Here is a 25289-nt window from a genome sequence, read left to right as displayed (position 1 = left end):
CAGGGCGATAAGGTGGCAGAACAATGTGCAGAGAGACGGAGAGCTAGGGGACAGAGCAGTGTAGGCCGAGGTTGCTAGGAGAGACGGAGAGGTAGGTGACAGAGCAGTGTAGGCCGAGGTTGCTAGGAGAGACGGAGAGCTAGGTGACAGAGCAGTGTAGGCCGAGGTTGCTAGGAGAGATGGAGAGCTAGGTGACAGAGCAGTGTAGGCCGAGGTTACTAGGAGAGACGGAGAGCTAGGTGACAGAGCAGTGTAGGCCGAGGTTACTAGGAGAGACGGAGAGCTAGGTGACAGAGCAGTGTAGGCCGAGGTTGCTAGGAGAGACGGAGAGCTAGGTGACAAAGCAGTGTAGGCCGAGGTTACTAGGAGAGACGGAGAGCTAGGTGACAGAGCAGTGTAGGCTGAGGTTGCTAGGAGAGACGGAGAGCTAGGTGACAGAGCAGTGTAGGCCGAGGTTGCTAGGAGAGATGGAGAGCTAGGTGACAGAGCAGTGTAGGCCGAGGTTACTAGGAGAGACGGAGAGCTAGGTGACAGAGCAGTGTAGGCCGAGGTTGCTAGGAGAGACGGAGATCTAGGTGACAGAGCAGTGTAGGCCGAGGTTGCTAAGCTGTGGGTGGTGAAAGAGCAGGACAGGGGTTACAGTGACACGGCTCGCGGCAGAGCAAGAGAGAGACTGGTGACAGGGTAGGAGAGTGTGAGGTGACAGAGCTGGACAGTTTAAGGTGACAGAGCAGGACCTAGTGAGGTGATAGAGCAGGAGTGTGGTATGACAGAGCAGTGTAGGCCGAGGTAACTACGCCCTGCAGTCGTGACAGAGTAGGAGAATGTACGGTGACAGATATGGCGACAGAGCAGGAGAGTTTGAGGTGACAGAGCAGTATTGACTGCGGTTACTATGCCATGGAGCGGTGAAAGAGCAGGAGAGGGTAACGTGACACAGCTGGTGGCAGGGCACAAGAGTGAGCGGTGACAGAGTGGGAGAGTGTGGGGGGACAGAGCTGGTGACAGAGTATTTTATTTATTGGCTATTTGTAGAGTGCCTATACATCAAATGGTGTTTCAAGGCGCCACAAGACAAAAAAGGGGAAAGGGGGGGTTTAGGGGAGAAAGATAACAATAACGGTCCTACTAGGCCTTGTGACATTCAGATTGTATTGACTGGGGAGGATAGCTCAGGGGCAACACAAGTTCGATCCCAGGGTCTGCACTGCAATAAATAACCAATTACAATTGTGTAAGAAGTGCAGCGAGAGGAATGTGGGGTTTGCTCGAACCAGTGCTAGGGTGGGGAGAGGAGTGCAAGTGAAAGCAGGAGTTAACAGAGCAGGATGTGTGGGTGTGAGGTGACAGAGCAAGGGATTGCAAGGTGACAGAAATTATTATAATTGTTCTATTATAATTCGCTTAATACCAGCACGCAGGGTTTGGGATTTGAACCTGTGGTGCACTGCGTTATCGTGCGTTGCCCCTGAGCAATCCTTCCTTGCCGATAGAGAGAGAGTGGTAACAGGGGAAGAGAGTTTAAGGTGACAGAACAGATGTTTTGCAGCCAAGCTTGAGGGAGTGAGATAACGGAGCTGGTGAGGGCGCGTAGCAAGAGTGAGTTGGCTGAGATAAAAGTTCCGTTATGTCATTGGTGTTTATGCATCACACGTCTGCCGTTGCAGTGGCCTCTTGGCGCTCTGGGCAAGCAGTCCAGTGTCTTGTTGCTCAGATGTCAGAATCTCGCAGGCGGGCTCCATAATCATAGATGCCAACCATTGACAAAGGGCCCGAGGGTCCTCTGCGCAGTGACGTCGCACTGCTCCCCTCGGCTCGACAACCACACTGTGGGCCTCTGAAACTTTGCCTTTGAACATCCTTTCCTTCATTTCATAGGCTCCAGACGTCTTCAAGGAGGGGCTTGATGTCTTCCTCACCCAAGGCCAGACTTACCAATTCATGCTCCTTTGCCACGTGACCACCATCCTCTGCCACCATCAGGAGAGTATCACAATGATCCTCAAAGGGCGGATTCTAAACCCCTGGCATATCCCCCGAGATTGCCCCCTGCTGGTGTAGGGTTTGGGGGTCGGGGGCGCAGTATTGGTTCGCAAGTCAGATGAAGACCCCCCTGCACAAGTTGTTGGAGTGGGTAACCGCAGTCCTTCACAGCAGGGTCTGGTGGCGGCAGACTCAACGTGCCAGTTATGAATCTTGTTTGTATGATTTGCAAATCGCTGATAACTATTGTAATAAAATATGCAAAATAATAACTCTCGGAGACCACCGGCGAGGGGACCCAGGCTGGGGAAAATGGCTGAGCTTGTGAAATTATTCCCCACTGTGGACAGTCCGTTTGTGAATCGTGGAATTGTTACACCGCGTCCCACTGCTGCGATCTATTACCACCTCGGCTATAGAGAGTGTTGGGTTACCGGACCCGAACAGTGAGGGCATTGATACATTGTGTCTCTGCTGTTGTTGTGGAATTAATCATCACCCTTGCTTCATCTTTTTTAAAGCCGGGCTTTGACATAATAGTATCTAGGAAATATTTGGTGGAAAAATTAATATCTGAACATGACTACGATGGGATGGATAGATCATTGCACGGTACTGTGGGCAAGCAGAAAATGGGAAGACTTCGCCTTTTGCACGCACAGCATGGTAAAAAGGTTGACGAGATATATAGGAAAGAAGATGCCCATTGGTATCCAGTTTCTGTGGCGAGCCAATCATGTTGACTTTATGTGCGGATAGATCATTGTTGGATACTCTCGTGTAACACTAGAGGATATCGTTCGTTCTCAAATGAACGCAAAGGTCATGCTATGTTGAACTTAAGCAATAGCTTCTTCCTCCAGGAGACTTGGTTAAGAGAAGGCATGGTCATGGATGGATATAATGTAATTTGGCGTGCAGCCACAGGTGGTGACAGGACTCGTCCATCTGGTGGGCTTTGCATTGGTGCACAAATGAATGTGATGGAGTATAAAATCTGTACTCCGTCCCCTTTTTTTATTCTGTGCAGAATTAACAGGTATCTTCACCAGTGACAAGAAGATCTTGATCATTTATATGATCCCCTGCAGGGAGTTCACTCGAGTATTGAAATAACTATTACATAGTGGTCCCTGCTTCACCCTAAGGCAAGTCCTATTGTCGTAGGTGATGATAATTCTTATTGCAACTTGGCGTATGCGACCACTTCCGTCAGTAAACCCAGGGGTATGAGGTAGAGAATTTACATGATGACCTTAAATCTAACTTGGGTCACTATGGCCGCCTCTGGGTCGATTTCTTACAGGTACATGGCCTCGATTTTATGAATCCAACTTTGGTAACGGGAAGTCGTGGATTTGATACTTATCCTAACGGAATAGCCTCCTCTATGGTGGATTATTTTTCCATGGACCAGAAAGCCCAGAAATTGATTAAGAACTTTGAGATATATGATACTGACATACGTGACCATGCTGTACTGCTCTTTGCCTTAGAAGCGGGTAAACTTAAGAAGCATCATACACTGAGCTATGACATCAAGGTCCATCCCCAAGGAAATGGAATAAAATGGACGAAATCAAATGCGGAGTGGTTCAAGAATACACTGAACAGCTGCAACGAGTTAAATCAGATGCAGATGAATAATTATCATAGTGCTCCTGCGCACATAATAAGTGAAGTGAGGGCCACTGTTTGGCATTGCGCCATATTTAGGCTTAATAATACCCATGCTGATCTACCTTTTGACATCAACATTCATAAAAGAAAGAAAGATCTCTGGCCACCTTATGCAAAATTAAGAAATCTGGACATCTTGAAAGGGAAGGGAAGTTGTATACTAAAGCACACTTGTGCTCAGGGTATGAAAGCTGGCTCCGAGCATATACATTTGACGTGAATGGTGCAAACTGGTATATGGAAATCTGGCGATAACAAGACATGGTGGTATATGTATCAGGCTTATCTGGCTGATGATAATCCTCAAGAAGTAAATCCCAAAACAGAAGCTAAATGGATCAGACATATGAAATAATTGTAGTGTGCACAGCCTATGAATGTAGGAGATCAAGGGAAATACAAGTCCACAATGACACCCTATAATGGGGGATTAGAGAACAATAACTTTGGTTTGTCGATTTTTGAGGAGTCCTCAACCGGTAGGTCTGTTATGGGATTTGAGGTTGAGGATATATGTGAGGTCATCTTGAAGATTAAGGCGTCCAGAGCCCCTGGGCCCGATGGCCTAGCTAATATCAAAATAAATCCCGAATTATGGACGCAAATACTACACAAAATGTTTGCTTACATACTAGACTATGACAAAATACCAGAAAGTTGGAGGAGATCTATATTAAATCCCGTATTTAAAAAGGGCTTTGGGACTGATCCTCCAAATTATAGATTACTTGCCATGATTGACTCTAGTTGTAAAATATTTGCCTCACTTCTGCTAGTAAAAGTGAACAAATGTGTAGAAGAGAAAAGGCTCTTGAATAAGTGTCATTTGCACCCGGGGGAAGGGTGCTCAGCCATTCAGGTGGCTGGAACAACGGCGAGAACACACAATGCTTCTGCTGCTAACAACATGCACAAGGGTATCAAAGCTGAAAAAAGGCTCGATGCTCAGTCTACCTTCATTTCTACGGCATGGACCCTGAGGTGCCCCTGCAAAACCTGAATCTAGTCCAGTGCATTTCCTGGGAAGACATTCCTGGCCTGGGGACCCTGGTTACCACCTTGAAAGGTGGCGAGCAGTGAGACAGTGGAGAACTCACTAGTTCAGTAGTCGCCTCTCACGTGGAATGACTCTGCTTCACAAGTCTGGCAGCGGCCAGGCAACAACTCAGCCTTTCATCCTTAATCGTTCAATAAACTGAGCACCATTAAAAGGGCTATTAGCAACACCTGTTACAACAGTGCTTAGAAGGTTAAATAAGCCAGCATGTAACACTATATAAGAGGACAAATTATTATTATTATTACTACGATGGTAAGTGGCTGAGGTTACAGAAGTTAACACCATGGCTTTTACTTGTTTCCCATCGCTTATTCTGGTGCCAGAATTTTGCAGGTGAATGTCCAGTGCTTGGGTGCAAACGTGAGACCACTGCCAGGCCAGTAAAACACCTCCAGCCCCAGAGAGTTTCCAGAAAGCCAAGGTCTGAATTGGAAAGGGTGTGGTTTGAGCGACATGCAAATAGCAGGTGTGCTTGTAAGGCCATCCATACTATATTTTCAACCAATTTTAAAGGTGCTTTTCACCCGACAACTCCATCCCTTTGTGCAGTGCTCCGTTCCTTCCCAGCTAGGTTTCGCTTTAGAAATCCCATACACGCATGTTTTTGGTTTTTTTTAAGTGTTGGGGTGTAGGGGAGAAATCTGGAGTAAAAGGGAAGACGTTTGCCAGAGAAACCATCACAACCGCAAATAATTCCCCACAACTTTTCAATTAGAGAGTTTTTCGTCTCTGCTTCTTAATGCTTCCCTTGGCCTCTGCTCTGTGTGCTCTGCAGATCCAGTGCGGTTTTGAGCTTCTTAATATATTTATTTCAAAGGAAGAGTAGACGAGGCCCTTTCAGTTTACAAGAGAGTCAAGTGATGCCCGCACCTGGTGGTCATCCCTGGAAATTGACCTTCAGTTGAGAGCCACAGGGCAAAGCGTCATGGGTATGTCACAATTAAATAGAATAATATTAAAATCCATTTTGCAAAACTAAAATAGTGTCCGTGATGAAAGGTCCTAGGAGAACACCTATAACAAGGTTCTATGTGTGTGTTTCTCACTGAGAAACACAGCAGGTAAGACTGTTGTGGGCTGGGGTGGATCTTGGGGGATGGCATGCGTGTTGGGGTGACTGGGAGGGGGGCTTGTGGCGTGGCTCAGTGCCAAGCGGAAGGGATGCTAGAAATACCATGGCAGCACTTGGGTAGGGGAGCTGGTGGTAGCTGTTGGAAAGCGGGCGGGACACTGGCAGTGCTCGTCTGTGTTTCCATCCACCTGATTGGCCGAGCGGCCTTCCCTCCCAGTGCGAATAGCCAGTTTCACCCATTTTATAACCTGCACATCACCTTAGCTGCTGGATCAGTCTTGTCTAGTGCGACCAAAACAGACTTACACTCTGCTCAGCTGCAATCCAACAGCTCCCGCATTGGACACAGGCGCTTGCTCTAGGCTCCATCTCAACATCCCCACTAAGCATGCCTGTTAGTTGAAATTGAACAGACTTAAAGTCCTGTCAACAAACCCTCACCAGGCTGAGGCGGGGAATCTGGGGCATTATCCATGCCTAGAAATCCTTATTCAATTGAACCCAAGGACCCGCACGCCATCTGACCTTTTATCTTCCTACCATACACCAATCCCAACACTGCAGCCTAACCCCTGCCAGCACCGCACTAAACAATGCGGCTACATGGAGAGCCACCCTGCATCTCCTACCAACCCCATCCCCTGCCCTTACCAGCCCTATCCCATGCCCCCATTTCTCCCTTGACTGACCGGCACCGCCGGCAGCAAATGGATGTTGGACTAATACCAGAGTGTCCTTGTCATAAACCGCCAGGACACTTGCCTGCACCAAAATCTGGTACATCGGACCTGTTCCCACCAACAACTCAGGTTTCACCCTCCCTCTTCCAGAATCCTGAGCCATGAAGCCACCAAAATGGCAGCTGGGCTCTACAAAACCACATTGCACTGTGTCATTCAGGTTTCGAAATTAAGTTCGATAAGCAGGAGCCAAAACCAGCTCCTGGGTGGCTGACATCACATAGTAAGCAGGAGCTACCGTCGGGGAACCAGGAGCCGGTACACAGCACAATACAAATCCAGTTTCCACATGAGATGCACACAAACAATTTGCCCGTTGCATATCATCAATTATGGTCAAATTTGTATTAGATGTGTTCCCATTCTTCTTTACTAGCATTCTCCAGCACTCAGTTAATGCATGTTTGTAAGGCACTAGTTGGCCATGGGAGCCAAAAGTAGCTCCTGCTAGCTGATGGTTTCAGGTAAAATCAGGAGCTACATAGTTCCCATCAATTTCAAAACCTGGTCATTGCTCCTATTGTCCAAGACTAGATTGGTCATCGTGCCATACTAATTGCGTCTTCTGCATTGTCCTTTCATAATTCATCCAGATTCTGTGGACAGTAGTGTCAGTTGTATTCAAAGAATAAATGCAGCTATAATTATTGATGTCTTTGGAGACACCTCGTAGCGGACATGTATTTGTTAGCGAAATGGCGCTCCGGCCCTTTGGTATCTTAACGCTCGGCTAGTCCAAATGGAATTACAGATTGTCCTTAAAACAAAGACGGTCTTGCTTCCTTTTCGGAAAGTCAGTAAGTCAGCAATGCCACAAACCTCTGGGAGCAGCGAGTTCCCTCGTTTGATTGCAGTGACCGGTCCAACCGCCCCCATGACATGGGCCCATTTAAAGTATGGTGTTTGGAGGAGCATATAAACCCTAGATCGTGGCCATGGAGGGGAACTGTACTCTGAAATTTGATTCTTGATGTAAAACTGGTATCTTCCATACAAGGCTTAATGAGCTACAGTTAGAAGCTTAAAATGTATTTTAGTCTCAACTGGCAGCCACTGAAGCTTTCTACGAGCACGAGAGATATGATGGTGTCGGAAGCATGTCACTATATGAACTGCTGTGTTGTATTATACCTGTAGAGAAGGGGACACAATGGGCCTCATTACGACCCTGTCGGTCCGGTAACAACGGTGCCGGTAGGCTTACTGGCACCATTGTTACCGGACTGGCCGAGTACAAGTTTGCGAGCTGAATGCCTGCCGCCTGCCAGGTCTGACATGGCGGGCGGAACGGCACCCGCTCGCAGACGGTGATGGAAGCACCAGCACTGTTGCACACAGTGCCAGTGCTTCTGTCCTCCCCATTCCCATTGTGTCCTATGGGACTCGAATGGGGAGTTACATTTTCCGGCGCCTGGCTTCACGGATCGCTGGGACTGTAATGCCCCGGTGATTCCCTAAAGCCAGTCGCCGGGGAAAAAAACACAACTCCAGTGGCAGCCTGCTGTTTTTACCGGCATGGCTACAGCCGGAGTTGTAATGAGGGCCAACGTCATGCTATAGGCTACTAGACAGGCATAAAGTCACTTGCCACTTCAGTTCTACACAACACAGAGCACGCAATTTCATACTTGCCAAGAGTCAATTATCACTAGTCAATGGCTAGTGGCGAGTGTACATTTTACACCCTGCTGTAGTTTGATTTGTTTTGTGTGTAGCCACTGTATTGAATTTAGCTGAATTTTTTAACATAGCCACTGTACTGAATTTTGCTGAATTTTTAAGTATAACCACTGTACTGAAGCTTGCTTAATTTTTAAGTATAGCCACTGTACTGAAGCTAGCTGAATTTTGAGCATAGCCACTGTATTGAATGTAGCGGATTTGTTTACTGTAGCCTCTGTATTGAAGTTAGCTGACTTTTTGTGTACAGTCACTATGTTGAATTTAGCTGAATTATTTAGGAGAGCCATGGTACTCAAGTTAGCTGAATGTTTGCCGCAACTGTCCACTAACCCTACTAAAAAAACGGAATATCCTGCATACTCACCCTCAAACACACAACAAATACACTCATGCCTCTACCACAGCAAAAACCTAAAACCACCACAAACTGCACATACGATGGTACACCCAACAAGAACCTAAACCCATTACACACAAATCACCCCATGCACACTCATACACCAAACACCACATAAGGTCTACCAACTAATATCATATACGCAGACCTTTTTTTCCAAACTGAAGCTGCCAACAGCACATCAAAGCTCTCTTGCGCTTTTCCCTCTCAATCCTACTAACTAAGCCCTCCTTCCTTTTCAGATACACCAGAGCGCCTGGAGACCATGAAAATGGCAGCGCTGTAGGGTAGAAATCACATTAACATAACATTTTGTTCCTCAGTTGGATTCCCGCCCGGTTTTGCAACAATCTATCTTGGCCACCACAACAAGTGAACGGGGAAATTGGTATTCTTGTTTATTTCTGAATAGATACATAAAACACATATGTACAAATATACATTTCAGGTTATGACATTTAATAAAACAAAAAGATTAAAAGCATAAAGGATTAAGAACAGAACAATTCATTATACACAAATTGTACCAGCTCAAGATGCAGATGCCCTTCTGCGCTATAATGGAAAAATGTGCATGGTCAGGTACTTCTCCCGTCATCGCGGTCTTTCACACATGCCGCAGCAGTAGCTGCCACTCTTTATGGTGTGGCGATATACGGTGGCAGCAATTTGAAAAGCTTAAAGCCAGCTGAAGTGAACCCCTGTCAATGCTGGGAGCCAAATCCTTGATCTCCCCCTTTGAGAATGGGCCCAAACTTGGTGTCAAATCATAATCTCATATGGCCAGGATACCCCCCTTGCTTTTTTGGGTAACCTTATGGTCTATGTCATGTTATCCAATATAGAGACTGCGCCATTTACCACCGTAGTGGTCTTACAGTGCCTAAGACACGTCTGAGATTTGGCATATTGTGACCCCGCCTGGGTTTCACAAGACTGTAGTCAGTTGATGGTGAGGAAGAAGGTTGGTGAGGGGTGGGACGGGGAAGAAAGGGGACTATGCAGGTAGACTACCATAACAAACAACTACAGTATGGTAAAAAAAAAAGAACATATGGCATGACGGAGTGGCGATATGGGTGTAGTATAATTGCATGTTTTAAACAAGGTTACTTCTTGGTAAGCATGAAAAAATATGAAGAACGCGCCGCTCATTCGAAGCAAAGGCTTCATTGTAATGGCAGCATCTAGACCAGGCGACGCCTGGTAAAAGATGGTGTGGGTTTGTGCTTGCATGATGGACTTGAGAGGTTCTCAAGCGGGCCCTAGTAATGTGGAGGCTTTCACCAGATTTGTTCCAAAGAAAGTCACTGTGTATAGTGAGGATAACTGGTTCTGCCAAGCCAGCTGACCCGGATGTCAGCGCCAAGAGTTGGATATGTAAAGATGAATGCATGGGGGAAAACATGAGGTAGTTATCAAGGGAGGGAAAGAGGATCTACACTGAACTTGAGACCAAGAAGCAAGTTCATTCAGCTGTGAGCTAGATATAATTCACTGTCAGTTTTAAGGAAGCTGATCTGTACAGCGAAGGGTTGAAATGTTCTGGTAAACTGGCGTTGGAATACGTTTGCTCTCAGGATGTGGGTTACAGTAGAAGACCTAAGGAGCAGCTATTTAGTAAGAAGTGCTACAACATTCCCAGCCTGATGGACTTTAGTAGCTGGGTGAGTTGTTACACTTAGTCAGTTTGAGCGTGTTGAGTGTGCTTTAGGTAATAAACCTACAGGGAAAACATCGCAAAGGTTGTCCCACTATATTTGAAACCAGAGATGTAACCCGGGATTGATAGTTGAGGATTGCAATGTTATGTAGTAATTGTATAGTGCCCTCATCCATGTGCCAACGACCCGAAGCACCGTAGGTCCAATGGCCTTGGTGTCGACCGTAGTCGGGACAGACATGAGCAGAGGAGCATCACACAGCAAGCGCATAGTTGATATAATTTACACACCAGTTCAATTATAATGCAGAGACCAGTGCAGCATCAGAAAGCATTCAGATAGTTGATAATTATGCAACACTTCAATTATTAGCAGAGGTGGTCAATGTAGTGAAATGAAGGATGGCCAGTGTAGTGAAATGAGGGATGGCCAGTGTAGTGAAATGAGGGATGGCCAGCGTAGTGAAATGAGGGATGGCCAGCGTAGTGAAATGAGGGATGGCCAGTGTAGTGAAATGAGGGGTGGCCAGTGTATTGAAATGAGAGATGGCCAGTGTAGTGAAATGAGAGATGGCCAGTGTAGTGAAATGAGAGATGGCCAGTGTAGTGAAATGAGAGATGGCCAGTGTAGTGAAATGAGGGATGGCCAGTGTAGTGAAATGAGGGATGGCCAGTGTAGTGAAATGAGGGATGGCCAGTGTAGTGAAATGATTAAAGTCGTGGGGTGCCGGGTGTATAGGTGAGGCATGGTTTATGATTTCACCCTAAGTGCCAGGTAGTTCGAACCCCTGGCAGGACCCGGCCGTACTCACTGGGGTGCACCACTCAAAGGTGGAAAGCAAGCCAGTAGAAATCAGTAGATCCACCCGCGTAGCAGCCGCCCACAGCTGCGGGACCCACCACATGCAGAACACACGCACCATGAACGCAATGCAATCACATGCAAATAAGCATGCACAATGAAAGGAATGCAGCTGCATGCCAATAAATATGCGCAGCTGTCAAATAGGTCAAAGAAACAGTCAAGCATATTGACGTGTCAGGTGATATTTGGGAAAGACCTAGGCTATGGAAGCCCCATCTAGTTGCCAGTGATGCTGTGGCTCAGATGCAGTTTGAAGCAAATGTTCCCTGTGGCTTGAACAGTAATCACACCAATGTATTGTTGGCCAGACAACACACCTGTAGGTCTTTCGTGTTCCATTTTTGTCGTGGAGTGCAATGCAGGATCACACAACTTAACATCATTGCTTGTATTGAGAGACAATTAGAAGAGCGTGTAACATAACCGTTCGGACCTTTTTTAGTGCAGGTACACAAAACTAAGATGTACATTGTTCAGTGGTAAACAATTCAAGTTGCAAGCCACCAGCCAGGCACAAGAAGTCCCTGGGCCCCCAAAACCTCACCACAAACATCACACGTGTCCGCTAAGAGTCAACCACCACCGCCCCACGGCCAGTAGAGAGTGCAATATTTGAGGCCTTCATGGTTTAGGTTGTCATGACAATGGATAGATTGTGTTTTTTTCTCTTTCTTCCATGTCTGGGATATTAGCTGGCATATTTAGCCTCACACACCAACACACAGGTGATCTGGTTATCCTTCTGTCTATGTTAGCGTATGATCATGTGTTTTTCTATTAGTGTGCACATTCTCAAATGTAAAGAATGATCACTTCGAGGTTTCCTTTCTCCAAACTTGTCCTGACGCATTTACAATCATCTAGATCAGTGGACATATTCTGTAGCATGAGGCCAATCAGAGCTCTCCCATTGCTATACAAACGACAATCCCTTTAAAAGAAGAGCGCTTAACGCTCCCCCCAACCTGTATACCACAGGACATACACCAAGACACAGGAAAGCACTACAGTTTATACGCTTAGCGCCTTGGTCCTGCTCGGAGTACAAACAACAACGCTAAAAGTGCTCCTGGCCTATGAGGGCAGAGTGGCTTCAGAGCAAGACTTGCAACAGCCAATCATCACTTGTGACCTTTCTTACGGCCCATGATGGAAGCATGTATCATGTGAAATGGGTTGAACCAAAAAAAGTCCACATTTTTTACCATGGCCTACCCTTTGTCATGTTAAGCACTTTGCAAAAATGAAGAAATACATCACCAACCTCTAACTTATATGCCACAACGCGTAGCGCTACACACATGTGATGTTACTGATGCTTGGCCCCCTGTGGTGCTTAAGCGTGACCACTTCGAGCGAGACGGCAGAGAAGCCGGCCACCCTGAAGATTCATGATGGCTTCCCGGCCGAATACTTTGGGTGTTACGTGTCACAGTATGGTTGGGATAGGTGGAGACAAGGTGAGCCCGCTTTGGAATTTTCGAGGGGGCGGCCGTGGGGGTGGGCGGGTGCAGTGGCTAGATTCCAGGGACATCCCATTGAAAGTATAGGAACATTTAGTGCAGACTGCCTTTCCCGGAGAGTGCCCGGGCTCCGGAGCACCCGTGTACCCCGCGCCCGTGGTGGAGAGAGTAAATGATAGCCAGTGGTCCTAATCACAGTGCTTTACTGAGCCTCCCTGTTGTTAGCTAGGTGCCACTGTGCTGGGCCTTACCACGGAGTGCATCCATTTTGGTCCGGGTGCTGCTGGCTACATCTACATCGCAATAGACCCTGATGTGTAAGGAGGGGGGGGGGGCTATTGGGCACCGGCCCAGCAGTGTGCACTTCACAAGCCACTATCATGGTTTAAAAAAACAAACAAAAAAAAAAAGCTCTCATAGTGTCCTTCGAAACGAAAGGAAATCACGAACTACTGCAGACATTCAGACGAGGTGTCACAACAGAGCACCGACTGGTGCCCCCTGGCAGACAGTAGCTGGTACCCATTTAAGTAAAACAAATGCATTAATTACTGAAAACGAACATTTCACAGCAGTGATGGGGCCGTTGGACGTCTATTCAAAGGGAACCAAAGGCCTGGGTGCACACCAAAAACGGCCCAAGAAGCAGTGGCATCGCTGCAGGGACTGAACGGAAATACAGAAACGTCCAATACTGCTACATAAGTCCCGGCACATCTGCAGAACGCCGACCGCGTACAACAAGAATACTTCCATTGGTCCTTGAGATCAGCACAATCAACGGCGACACAGTTAATACACTGGTTCACTCAGTAGTTCATATTAGCAGAGCAAGCGATAGACGCATGTTTTACAATCATGTGAATGCAATGGATTTGCTGCACCCAGTGGCAACGTCGGCATTGGGCGCAACAGCGTCAGACTACGGTGTGTTCCATAGCAGACACAAATGGCATTGTTGCTCACATGTTGCACCGCCTGCTTACACCAGACTACTCCTCAACACCTCTGACAGCAGAATGCAGTGCAGACCTATGGCAAATTCAGGCATGCTGAACACATAGCGAGTCTCTAACACTGACGCCATTCCCGACTCCTCCCAGCACCCATGGGTGGCTTCTCTACCCAGCCTGGCCAGCCCTGCTGCGCCTTTCCAGACCAAATGCACACACATGCATCCTAATCATACCCAATGACCTCCAAACTCTGGACTTCAGTCCTCCAAGGGCGTTCCCAATAACAGCGCATTGAAACTATAATAACTGTAAAAGGCGCTATGTAAATGACAAGTTCAATACAATACAGTACAATGGAACACATTGGGGCGACTGGAAAACGGCAGCCACTGCTGATACCAACAGACCCACAACTCGTGATGGAACACAAATGTACACCATGGCAATGTCGAGGAAATCCCGATGCACTGCAACAGATTGTCACTGACAGGAAAGCTCTCCATGTCACCGTGACAGACCTGTATCGCCCCAGAACTGCAACAAGTGCCAGTGTAATACGATGACGCAAACAGTCCACAGAGTGAAACACAAAACAAAGGAAAATGGGTTCTCAGCAGGCAATGCAGCGGACTGGCAATAGAGGGGACTGCATAACTTCTTGTTACAACATTGTCACCATTTGACGCGCAGCACGAATTGAAATTTAAGCACTCCCTGTTTTTAATTACAGTGATTGCATAGCACACTGGGCTCCGATACTCGGTTCCGATTTCGATTTTATGTGTGCCTTAAGTACAGCATGGAGCATTCAAGTCGGATGCAAGTTTCTGATTTGCACAGTGAGTAGGTTAACGAGTTTGTGTACAGCATATTATTTATCACTTTAAAGCCCTCTGCATTGTCCACAAATCACTACACGGACAATGCCGAATTTCTCCAACCAAAATCAACTGCTACCAACCAGGAAGAAACCCAAGATCGGGCGATGTGCATCTCGAAACCAAACACTAAGAGAAAAGGAAATTCTGAGGAACTATGGAACTCGATACCGAAGGAAATAAGAACCACGGAAGATCACCTAACCTTCAGAAAATCACTGAAAACCTGGCTATTCAATTCACAGAGACAAGGATAAAAACAAGCACCCCCACAAATCATACCCGGACCGAAGACAAACATGGGACAGTACAGATTGTGGAAACAGCAATAAAACAAATACAGACCTTAAGTAAAACCTACTAACAACCCCTCTGCTCCTTTCTCCTCTCCCGCATACCGGTACTACACACACCCGAAAGGGCAAATCATAGTACACACAAAAACACACCAGCCACACAAAGGCCGCAGGAAGAAACAGCTGCAAACAACCCAGACACTGGACGTTACTCCTCCGGATACAACAAGCCCAGTGCACACAACAAAGCACACACAGAAAACCAGCAGGCACAGATGGCAGTTTCTCCTGCTTCTGCAAGCATCAACTAAAGAGCACAACCTCTATCCTATCCCTCTTCCCTCACTAACCAACCCCACCCACTTTCTTATAGAGCCACGTAAGCGTCTGGAGACCATGCAAATGGCAGCGGTGCGTGGTATAAATCAACAAAGCATAGTATATAGGGCACTGAACGCCAATGCACAGTCAACCTACATTGTGTGCATCTGTGTAAAAAGAGATGCCGCACATAACATTTAAGTCGGATTTGATGGATATATTGCATGTACTAATCAGTGCATGTGATGTCGTATTTTTTGCTTGGGAAGCTAGGTGGCAAAAGCCAGGGGTCACAAAAACACTAAGCTGCTCCCTAGGCAACCCAGCGCCGTCATGCGCAAACAAAGTACAACATCCATTGTTTCTTAAACTATTAAAACCCCGCCCAGGGGCATCAGAATGTCAAGCAAAAGGTGGGAGAGTACAGCCCATATCGGCTTGCCCTCATGCAACTTTCCAATATGAAGGATGCACATATGTCCTCAATGTTGGATTATGTGAGAACGATGTTAAATGCAATCAAGTTGCCTGCCTTTTGGGGTCGACCTGAGGCATTATTCAAGGAGGATCCAACACAGATTAAGGCAACATTTTGGGAATGGTCAGAAAATGCATTATTGTCATACAGGGACTTCCTTAGGGGGTTGGCAGGGTTAGCAGCTGTGTCCCCTGTGGTCTCCCTTGCTACCCCTAAAAACAATTCTTGTATTTTTTTTACAAATGGAAGCTCCTGGGCTGTGGCCAGTGTCATGTGGCTCTTTGTTTCTGCTGTGGCTGGCTTTCTTGTTCAGGCCTCTCAAAAAAACAGGGGGTTCCTCAAGTGTAACACTTCGAGCAGTGACCTTAAAAAAGAAATAATAGGAATAACAAATAATTTGTCTTTCTAGAATTTTATACAATAATTGCTGGACTCAAAGGTTTATTTCAGGCTCACTTCAGGAGGCGAGTCACTGATATAACTGTTAAACACCTCAAATTCACAATGGTGACAAAAATGTCCAAAAAGCATCTATAGTAAAATCAGCATCCATTTCGGAATATGTATTTTGCTTTTCGCAAGTTGCAGTTGTAGCATGTTTTTTTCTGCCGTTGTCTCTGTTACGATCATCACAAGACATTCCATCTCAGTGTCCTCGGTCACTTGACAAAATCCTTGTGCTTAAATAGTTGTGTACTTTGTAGAAATGTTTGACCATAGCACATAAAGTGGCCCTTGATTTCATTGTGCCACAATTAATGCTTTGTTGTAATGCATCTATCTTTCCTATCTCCATCGCATGCGGTTCAAGATGTTAGTTTGCGGTAACGAGTGCGTGTACGAGCACGATACAAATAAGTGAGTGCGCTGCTTTCCCTGCGCTACACTAAATTCTTTAAAACCCAGTTATGAACCCTCCCAATGTTATGTATTTTGCCATCCTATGAAGCCTGAAAAGTAGATTCACGCAGGCTTGACACGTGGCCAACTTTGCACCAGACCTGCAGATGAACTGGCCTGCTGTTAAATCTCAGTTACCAGTTTAATGGTATCCACTACAGAGTGTAATTTGCTTTCTGACTTTGAGAACATTCATACATGTAATTGCTCTTTTTACTATAGCTGGTAAAATAGCTCTAGCGGGTAGGATAGGTCAGCAGGTTGAGCGCTCACTGTTGTGATGTTTGTGTGATCTTCCTGTTGCAGGATTGAATACCCACGAAGCCAACTCAGCTTTTCATCCTTCTGAGGTTGCTAAATGAGTACCAACACAGGTTGGGTGATATTGTATGTATTTATTCTACATAAAGTGCCTATGCATATGTGCTATATAATAACTTATCATTTGGCCATGGACATCTATTTGTATTCACAGTAATTTGGTAATATCGGCCTATACACACTGATATTAACTATATATATATGGTGCTCCCGTAGTGTACTTAGGGACAATGCTATGTGATGCCACTTTCTGTTTTGTGAAGGGGTGAAAGGTCGTGTTCCATCACTTTCTGTGATGTCACTTTGGGGTAGGGCTCCAACAACATCACTTCCTGCGATGTCATCACAGGCCAAGGGTCGTGTGATGTCACTTCCGCTACCCCTGGCATTTTGGTGAATTGACATCCCTATTGTCAGACTTAGGTGAAATCTCGCTGGGAGGGGGAGCCCATAACTTGGAATGCAGGATCTCCTGGGGCAGAGGATGCCACCTGCACTTAACGGACCCGGGATGCTGCTCCTCTTCTGCTTAAAATTCCAGCTGGGATGTTTGCCTGTTTGAAAACTCCTTGGCCAAGTGGTCCCATGCCATGACTGTTCGGTATTTGCCTTTGTGGCCAAAGTGAATCAGTGGCCGCGTGCACTTCTTTTATAGTAAAAATGCAATAATGTGGAAAAAGTGTCTGATTCCTATCCTTGGGCATAAAGGGACTAATACCGGTGAAATCAACTCTGATGGTTTGCAGAAATACAGGTGACATGTTGGGCCAAACTGAGATTTCCCCCAGTTCCTTTTTCCACGCGTGGAAACGAAGATCTAAATGTCAGTTTCCTGGGCGGTGTAAGAAATGAAATAGCTGCTTTTAAAATAGCATCTACCACTAATTCTCTATCCGAATGTTGGTCTCCTGGGATGGCAGGCTGTTTAGGGCATCCTACAGTAAACGGCCTGTGGTGGTGAAGTAACTATTAGTTATGGTTTATTTATTTATTTACTTATTTGCTTATACCGCGCCGTAAACCCCCAGGTATCTGGGCGCCAACATATAGACAAGAACCCAGAAAGATTATGAAGAACAAGACAGCAACATTTAACATATAAATCTGTCAGAGGAGGCTATTCTAACTTAGATTAGGAGCTAATTGGCACTAACAGGGAACGTTATTCCAACTCAGGATGGACTACTTGAGAAGGTACGTTTTGAGTTTTTTCAGGAAATGGTGTATTTTAGCTCTACACAAAATAACAACAGGGCATTCTTTCAATAAGAAAAAAAGTAAGATAACTACCTTCCCTAACCGTAACGTGACAGTTATCGTAACAAAACCTACACGGTTCTTTGGGAGTACCAAGTACAGAACAAGGAAGTCACATAAATGACAAAAGAGACAAGTAAGCATGCCACATGAGGCAGACGATGGCCTGTCTGTCCCTCAAGAAGAACACCCTGACCCTACCGGGGGTGCCTCTCCCTAGATGGAGTGTGGTGCACAGCCTATCTAAAAGAGGATAGATGGAAGGGTGTCCCTAGGTCTTATCAATTGTGTGGGCAAGGTTCACAGCAGTTATTGTAGTTTCAAACAGAAAGGGCAACTATACTTGTCTCACTTGTCTCTTCTTTTGTCATTTATGTGACTTCCTTGTTCTGTATGTTAGCTCTAACCTTAACTGTATCGGTAAGTTATTCCATTTTGTGTCCACCTTAATGTGGAATGCTTTTCTGAGTCCATTTGTTTTCTTATGTATTGCAACCGAAATGTGTCCCTGTACTTCTAATTTGAGGACACGACCTGGCACATAGCGGAAGATCTTCTCTTTGAGGTATGCCGATGCTTTCCCATATATGCACCTATGAGCCAGTATCAAGGCCTTAAACTGGATTCTGTCTTCCGCAGATAACCCGTGCAGGTCTCTTCTGTCATGGTTGTGAGTCATTGTGTGTTATTTGCTTGCACTGGTGTCTCTGAGATTTATATTTAGGTGAAGCACACACAGGGTCACATCCAGAAGTCAAGAGGCCGCATATCAATGCTGTTAAAAAAGTCCTATATCATATATAATGAAACACACACACATCAATACATAGGAGCTTATTTTCGAGTCTCCCATATTTTGACGCTGTGGACCAAATACGTTTGCACTTTAAAGTAAACGTTGCCCCACCACCAGATGTTCATAATTTGTGCGGTGGAGTGCAAAAGTGCAGGGCAAAAGGCGGTGAACAAGGGTGCGTGCTGCCTTTTGCCCTGCACTTTTGCACTTCGCTGTGCAAATTGAGTAAACACTGCCTGCCTGTTGTAAAAAGCTGACGGACTCCATAGGGATCCCCAACATTTGCGCCAGCACGAAAATCCAGGCCAGCGCAAATGCTGGAGTATTGGTATGGCAGCGGGGAAGGGAGGCTTCTGAAATGCACGCTGCGTTCCACCCTTCCTCTCCGCCATACAACTTGAGGAAAAGGGGGCATGGCTCAAATGAAAACCGTAAAAACCCTTACACAAGGCTGTTACGCCTTTCCTTTGCTTTATGGGAGGTCAGGGGGGGTACGTGGATGGGCACAATGAGACCCATATTACACCTTTTCTAAAATCACAAAATCCACAGTGGTTTATCCGTAAAGAAAACGCCTAAAGTGCTCGAGGGTGGCAGGGACAGGCACCCAGGCGTCCTGTCCAAGGAAGGGATTTAGGCAAGGAATCTATTTGCAAACCTCCTCAGTTTTGTTCCCGGCAAGCTGCATTACACCACTATCATCTCCCTGCCCATCCATGCATAACCCAGTATCATCCTGGTGAAAAGGGCGATGCGTACATCTCTCAAGGAAGCAAGGAAACCTTTGGAAATTATGCTTATATTGGCCTGCCTGAAACGGAGTCACACAGCAGCGACACTAATGTAAGATTGTGACATTATTCAACACTTAGGCATTTATCATAAGACTAATCTGTTCTTTTCATAGCACTCTCTCCGAGGCGCTTTAAATAGAACACTTTTATAAACAATCAATATTAGCCAACTGCAATTAGTGTGCATTTGGCGACCTCAGAAGGATGAAAGGCTGAGTGGACCGTGGCAGGATTGGAACCGAGCACACCTATCTCAGCAGCGAGCACTGAAACCTGCCGTGGTGTCTTACAGCCATTTATCGAGCCCGCTGTTGATAATGCCGTGATTCTGAGGGTTAGAGTTCATGATAATGTAACGCCTATTATTACAGTGCTTAGGAGTAGGAAGGGTGTGTCATGGCGCACTTCTGATAAACGTGATAATATTAATGTTGTATTTGGCATTTGAAAAGCAGTGTAGAGGACAGAGCACAGAAGAGGCGGAAAGTTCACAATCAACAAAATGGTTACACACCCCAGTCATATGTGCAAAGGGCCATCGAGGCACACAATCTCACAGACTGCGTGTGGACACTCACACAACTGGCCACAAGGACACCTGGGGCAGCAACAGACCTCGCCCCCTGTCAGCGTACCTTCTCTCCCCTAAGAGTGAGTCAGGGCCTTCACGTTCCCTTGCAATGTATACAAAGCTTTCTGCACCGCCAGCCCGCATGAGCACATTAGGGGCCTTCACTGTTGACACCCTGATTGGAGAGTGCCACGTTCACCCAACTCTTAATACAGACCCTACTCCCTGCACTCTGACATAGCTGCCAAGTTGCCCACACCCATGCCTGACTCCTCGAGCCAGTCCGGTTTCTGTTCCCCACTGCATGCTGGGACTTGTAGGCTCATCCTTACAATGGGGAAAAATGAACTACTAGTTCCAGCATGCAATTGGAAATAAAGATTAGACTAGACAGGGGTGCATCGAGACTAACATTTTGTGGGGGGTGGTGAGGCTAACCGTTCAAACGTTGGGAGGGGCGCTAACAGACTGTGGGGGAGGGAGTCACTTCCTTGTGTGGGGGAAGTTAACTTCTTTACACATTCTAAAGAGACTATTCTAGTGCACCCGATACGTTACAAGCAGTTAACTCTCCCCTTCACATCTGAAACCACACACACCTAATAACTGCTGTGAGAATGCGCGGTCTCCTGTACCCCCTAACCTTCTGATCCCTCCCCTGACATGCAAGTACTAACTCCCTCCCATCCCCCACCCATCCCGATTTCAATTGTCTACAAATGTATGTATAAGAACGCAAGTACTAACAGTGAAACGTGTTACATTAGTATTTGCCGGGCTTGTGTTAATTGTGCAGCCGAGGGCACTGTTTATTTGCTGTGTCCTGTCCTGCCATGGCTCTGTGGGTCAGCCAGGCAGTGGCGTCACCAGGAATCAAATTTAGGAGGGGCACAGAGGGGGCCAAAGACAAAAGTAGGAGGGCACAGACAAATGTAAGGGGAGAACATGGTCACTGCAGGTCTTAGGCAGTGGGGTACAAGGGGGGGCACATGCCCCCCCCCAGTACCTTCCTAGCGACGTCACTGCAGCCAGGCCATGTCAACATAGGCCATAAGAAATAGTCGGTCACATTTCGGAAATCCTCATGACGATTCCCTGTGATCACGAACACGCAACTAGAGCGGGGTCAGGGCCCAGGGGCGGCGCTAGAAGCCCTGCAGCCCCGCAGCTCCGCAGCTCGCCACACTCTGACCAGGCTTACAGGGTGAGGCCAGTGGGCGTGGCGAGACCTGGGCACACTTTCACTCATTCATTCATTAATACACCAACGTGTGACAGGTGAGCTCAGGAGACAGGCGCTATAGAGAGTAAGGGGAGCAGGCAATAGACTTAAAGATGCATGCGCTCGATAACACAGAACAGCAGAAACGAAAGGTGCAAGGGAGCAAAGGGACGTGAAAGAGCGGGAGAGCGAAATGACGGGGCAGGAGACATTGGGGTGACAGGGCTCGCGAGAGCGAGGAGAGAGCGAGACGACAGGGCTTGAGAAAGTTAGATGTAAAAGCTGGAGAGGGTAAGATAAACGAGTCGCAGAGCGAGATGACAGCTCCGGCAGAGTGAGATCGCATAGCTGAGGAGAGCAAGCTGACAGAAGGGCGTAAAGTGAGAGCTGGAGAAAGATAAGGCTGGGGAGGGGTGTTGTGGCTAAGGAAAGCGAGACAATGTGGTTGGAAAGCTGACAGAAGAGAGAGGCAATAGAGCAAAACACAAAACATCACGATAGAGCCAGGGAGAGCGAGGCAATAGAGCAAAACACAAACCATCACGATAGAGCCAGGGAGAGCGAGGCAATGGAGCAAAACACAAACCATCACGATAGAGCCAGGGAGAGCGAGGCAATGGAGCAAAACACAAAACATCACGATAGAGCCAGGGAGAGCGAGGCAATGGAGCAAAACACAAAACATCACGATAGAGCCAGGGCGAGCGAGGCAATAGAGCAAAACAGAGAACAAGATGATAGAGCCAGAGAGAGAGGCAATAGAGCCAGAAAAAGTGAGGCAAACCAGAAAACTATTTACTAGAGTCAAAGAGAGGCAATAGAGCTAAACACAAAAATGACCATAGAGCCGGGGAGAGCGAGGCAATAGTGCAGAACCAAAAAACTGTTTACTAGAGCCGGGGAGTGAGGGGAATAGACTAAAACAGAAAACAAGATGATAGAGCCTGAGAGAGCGGCAATAGAGCCGGAAAGAGCGAGGCAATAAAGCAAACAGAAAACAAGATGATAGAGCCAGAGAGAGAGGCAATAGAGCCGGAAAGAGTGAGGCAATAGAGCAAAACAGAAAACAAGATGATAGAGCCTGACATAGCGGCAATAGAGCCGGAAGGAGCGAGGCAATAGAGCAAAACAGAAAACAAGATGATAGAGCTCGAGAGAGAAAGGGAATAGAGCCGGAAAGAGTGAGGCAATAGAGCAACACATAAAACAAGATGATAGAGCTCGAGAGAGAAAGGGAATAGAGCCGGAGAGAGAGAGGCAATAGAACATCAGAGGCGGAAATAGCAAGGCACTAGCGCACAAAAGAAAACACGATGATAGAGCCAGAGAGAGAGGCAATAGAGCCGGAAAGAGTGAGGCAATATAGAGCAAAACAGAAAACAAGATGATAGAGCCTGACATAGCGGCAATAGAGCCGGAAGGAGCGAGGCAATAGAGCAAAACAGAAAACAAGATGATAGAGCTCGAGAGAGAAAGGGAATAGAGCCGGAAAGAGTGAGGCAATAGAGCAACACATAAAACAAGATGATAGAGCTCGAGAGAGAAAGGGAATAGAGCCGGAGAGACAGAGGCAATAGAACATCAGAGGCGGAAATAGCAAGGCACTAGCGCACAAAAGAAAACACGATGATAGAGCCGGAGAGAGAGGCGATAGAGCATTAGAGGCGGAAATAGCGATGCAATAGAGCAAAACAGAAAACAAGATGATAGAGCCAGAGAGCGAGGCACTAGAGCAATAGAGCCGGAAAGAGTGAGGCAATAAAGCAAAACAAAAACATGATAGAGCCGGAGAGAGAGGCAATGGAGCAATAGAGCCGGAAAGAACAGGGCAATGGAGCAAAACAGAAAACAAGATGATAGAGCCGCAGAGAGAGGCAATAGAGCATTAGAGGCGGAAATGGCGAGGCAATATAGCAAAAGAGAAAACTGTTTAGTAGAGGAGCGAGAGGCAACGGCGCACAAAACGAGATGGTTCATCTGAATAATACAACTAGGGCGAGAAAGATGGAACACATGCAGAAAGCGAGATTACAGCATCGGACTGGAGGAAGTGAGTGGTATGATCGAGGTGGGATGATAAAGCAGGAAAAAGTAGGGTGGTATAGCTGGGTGAGAAAATAGTGCTGCAGAGAGTGAGGCGACAGCGCTGGAGCGAGTGACATGACAGAGATAAATACACGTGTATGTTATGGGGAGAGAGAGACTGACAGAGACAGACAGAGAGAGAATGGCAAAGTTGTGGACGTACAGAAGGGGTGGTGGGGTGCAGAGCAACTGGGTGAGACGCAGAGGCCAGGGTGAGATTTGGCAAAGTACACGGTGGAAGATGGGGGTGAGGTGTCCGGTGGAGGAGAGAGGGCGAGATGGAGCCGTCCCTATAATGCAGAGCAGCAGATTAAAGGGAGCGGGAGTGAGCTGCAGGGCGGCTTAGTGGAGTTATTAAGCAGAGTGTGTATGGAGAGGATGAGGCGGAAAGAGTGAGTAGAAGATGAAAGTTGTTAGCCAGAGTGAGATGGAAAGGGTGAGATGCAGAGAACAGGACCTGTCGGGAGAAATGCGGAAGTGAGCGGTACAGGAAAGAGGCTGGGGTGAGTAGAGCGAGTGCCAGCCGTAGAGGCAGAGAGTGAGGCGCAGGTGTACAGGGTGTGATAGAAAGTGAGACAGTGGCAAGGAATTAACTCAGAAGTGAGAGGAGACACTGGGTGAGATGGAAAGGGACAGGGATGCAGAGAGACGTCAGCATATTGGGAGGTCCAGAGATTGGGACCGAGATCAATAGAGTGCATGAGGGCCGGGGAAGGAATCATTAGAGGTACAGAGAATGAGACAGGAGCAGAGGGCGATACAGAGAGGACCACCAAGTCAGAGCGCGCGAAGAGCAGCATATATAAAGGGTCGGGGGGAAGGCGCGCGAACGAAAAGAGGGGTAGACGCGCTGAGATGAAGTGATAGACAGACACAGGTGTGTTCAGGGTGATGAAAGTGAAAACTACAAACACAGGCGAAAAGAGACGGGGGGGGGTAATGGAAGGCAGATAGATGCTACTAGATAAAGCTAGAGCGGGGCAGAGACACCTAGACTAGGAGAGTGGGGGCTGCATAGAGTGACAGGCTGGCTGGCTACTAGTGGGGCGACTGCTGTAGACAGAGCGCCGGAGGGCTCTGGGGGTGCGCAAAGTGCGACGCAGAGAGCTGGGACAGCGCCACCGCAGGTAACGAGGGCTCCCCCACGGGCTGCCCGGGCACACTCACCCAGATGCAGGACCAGCGGCAGCAGGCAGCAGAGGCGGCGTCTCCAGCGGAGCCCGGCTCCCATCCTGGGACAGGCGCAGCGCCCCTCGCTCCCCTCACAGCCTCCTCCTCGCGCAGAGCGCGCCAAACTTTGGCAGCCCGCTCCCCGGCCGCAGTGCCGCCCTCGCGCCGCAGAGCCGCGCTCCCTCGGCCCCTCACAGCACCGCCGCCGCTGCAGAGCTGCGGGCTCTCTCGGCTGCTGCAGGCTCCTCTGCTCCCTCAGCCGCCACACGAGCACCAGCTGACGGGAGCCCCGGCGCATCTCCTGAGCTAATATCCAGGAAGAAAAAAAAAACGGATCCCAAACCTCCATGGAATAGCCCTGCTCCCTCCCCCCTCGCTCCCTCCCTGCCCCCGCCCGCCTCCTGCAGCAGCGAGTCTCTTAAACCAGATTAAAAAGCTTTCATTTCCTACAGCGGCAGCTTTCGCCGGCGCGCTCTGCTATAGCGCGCGGGCGGCGAGGCCCGGGCCTGGCCCGAAAGCTCTGACAGGAAGGCGCGCGCGCGCCTGCACCGCGCGCAGGACAGGTGCCCAGGGCGCCACGCGGCTCCGCGGCGGGACGCCAGCCAGCGGCCCCGGGAGCGCGAACCCGTCACCTGCAG

The 25289-nt window shown here is 47.7% G+C and overlaps 1 protein-coding gene across 1 annotated transcript in view; it reads right to left on the bottom strand.

Moving 5' to 3' along the window:
* Window positions 1-24977, bottom strand: part of NRN1L (neuritin 1 like) — a 455945-nt gene extending 430968 nt beyond the window's left edge. Inside the window, exon 1 of the mRNA XM_069603860.1 lies at window positions 24649-24977. Coding sequence (XP_069459961.1) covers window positions 24649-24949 — 301 coding nt within the window. The 5' untranslated portion in view covers window positions 24950-24977. The remainder of the gene's footprint in view (window positions 1-24648) is intronic.
* Between the last annotated feature and the right edge of the window lie 312 nt (window positions 24978-25289).

The sequence above is a fragment of the Ambystoma mexicanum genome, chromosome 1p, assembly GCF_040938575.1.
Source record: "Ambystoma mexicanum isolate Mex_15411 chromosome 1p, UKY_AmexF1_1, whole genome shotgun sequence".
NCBI classification, from domain to species: Eukaryota; Metazoa; Chordata; class Amphibia; order Caudata; family Ambystomatidae; genus Ambystoma; species Ambystoma mexicanum.
The sequence above is the reverse complement of the archived record's forward strand: the minus strand, read 5'-3'. Positions and strand labels throughout refer to the sequence as shown.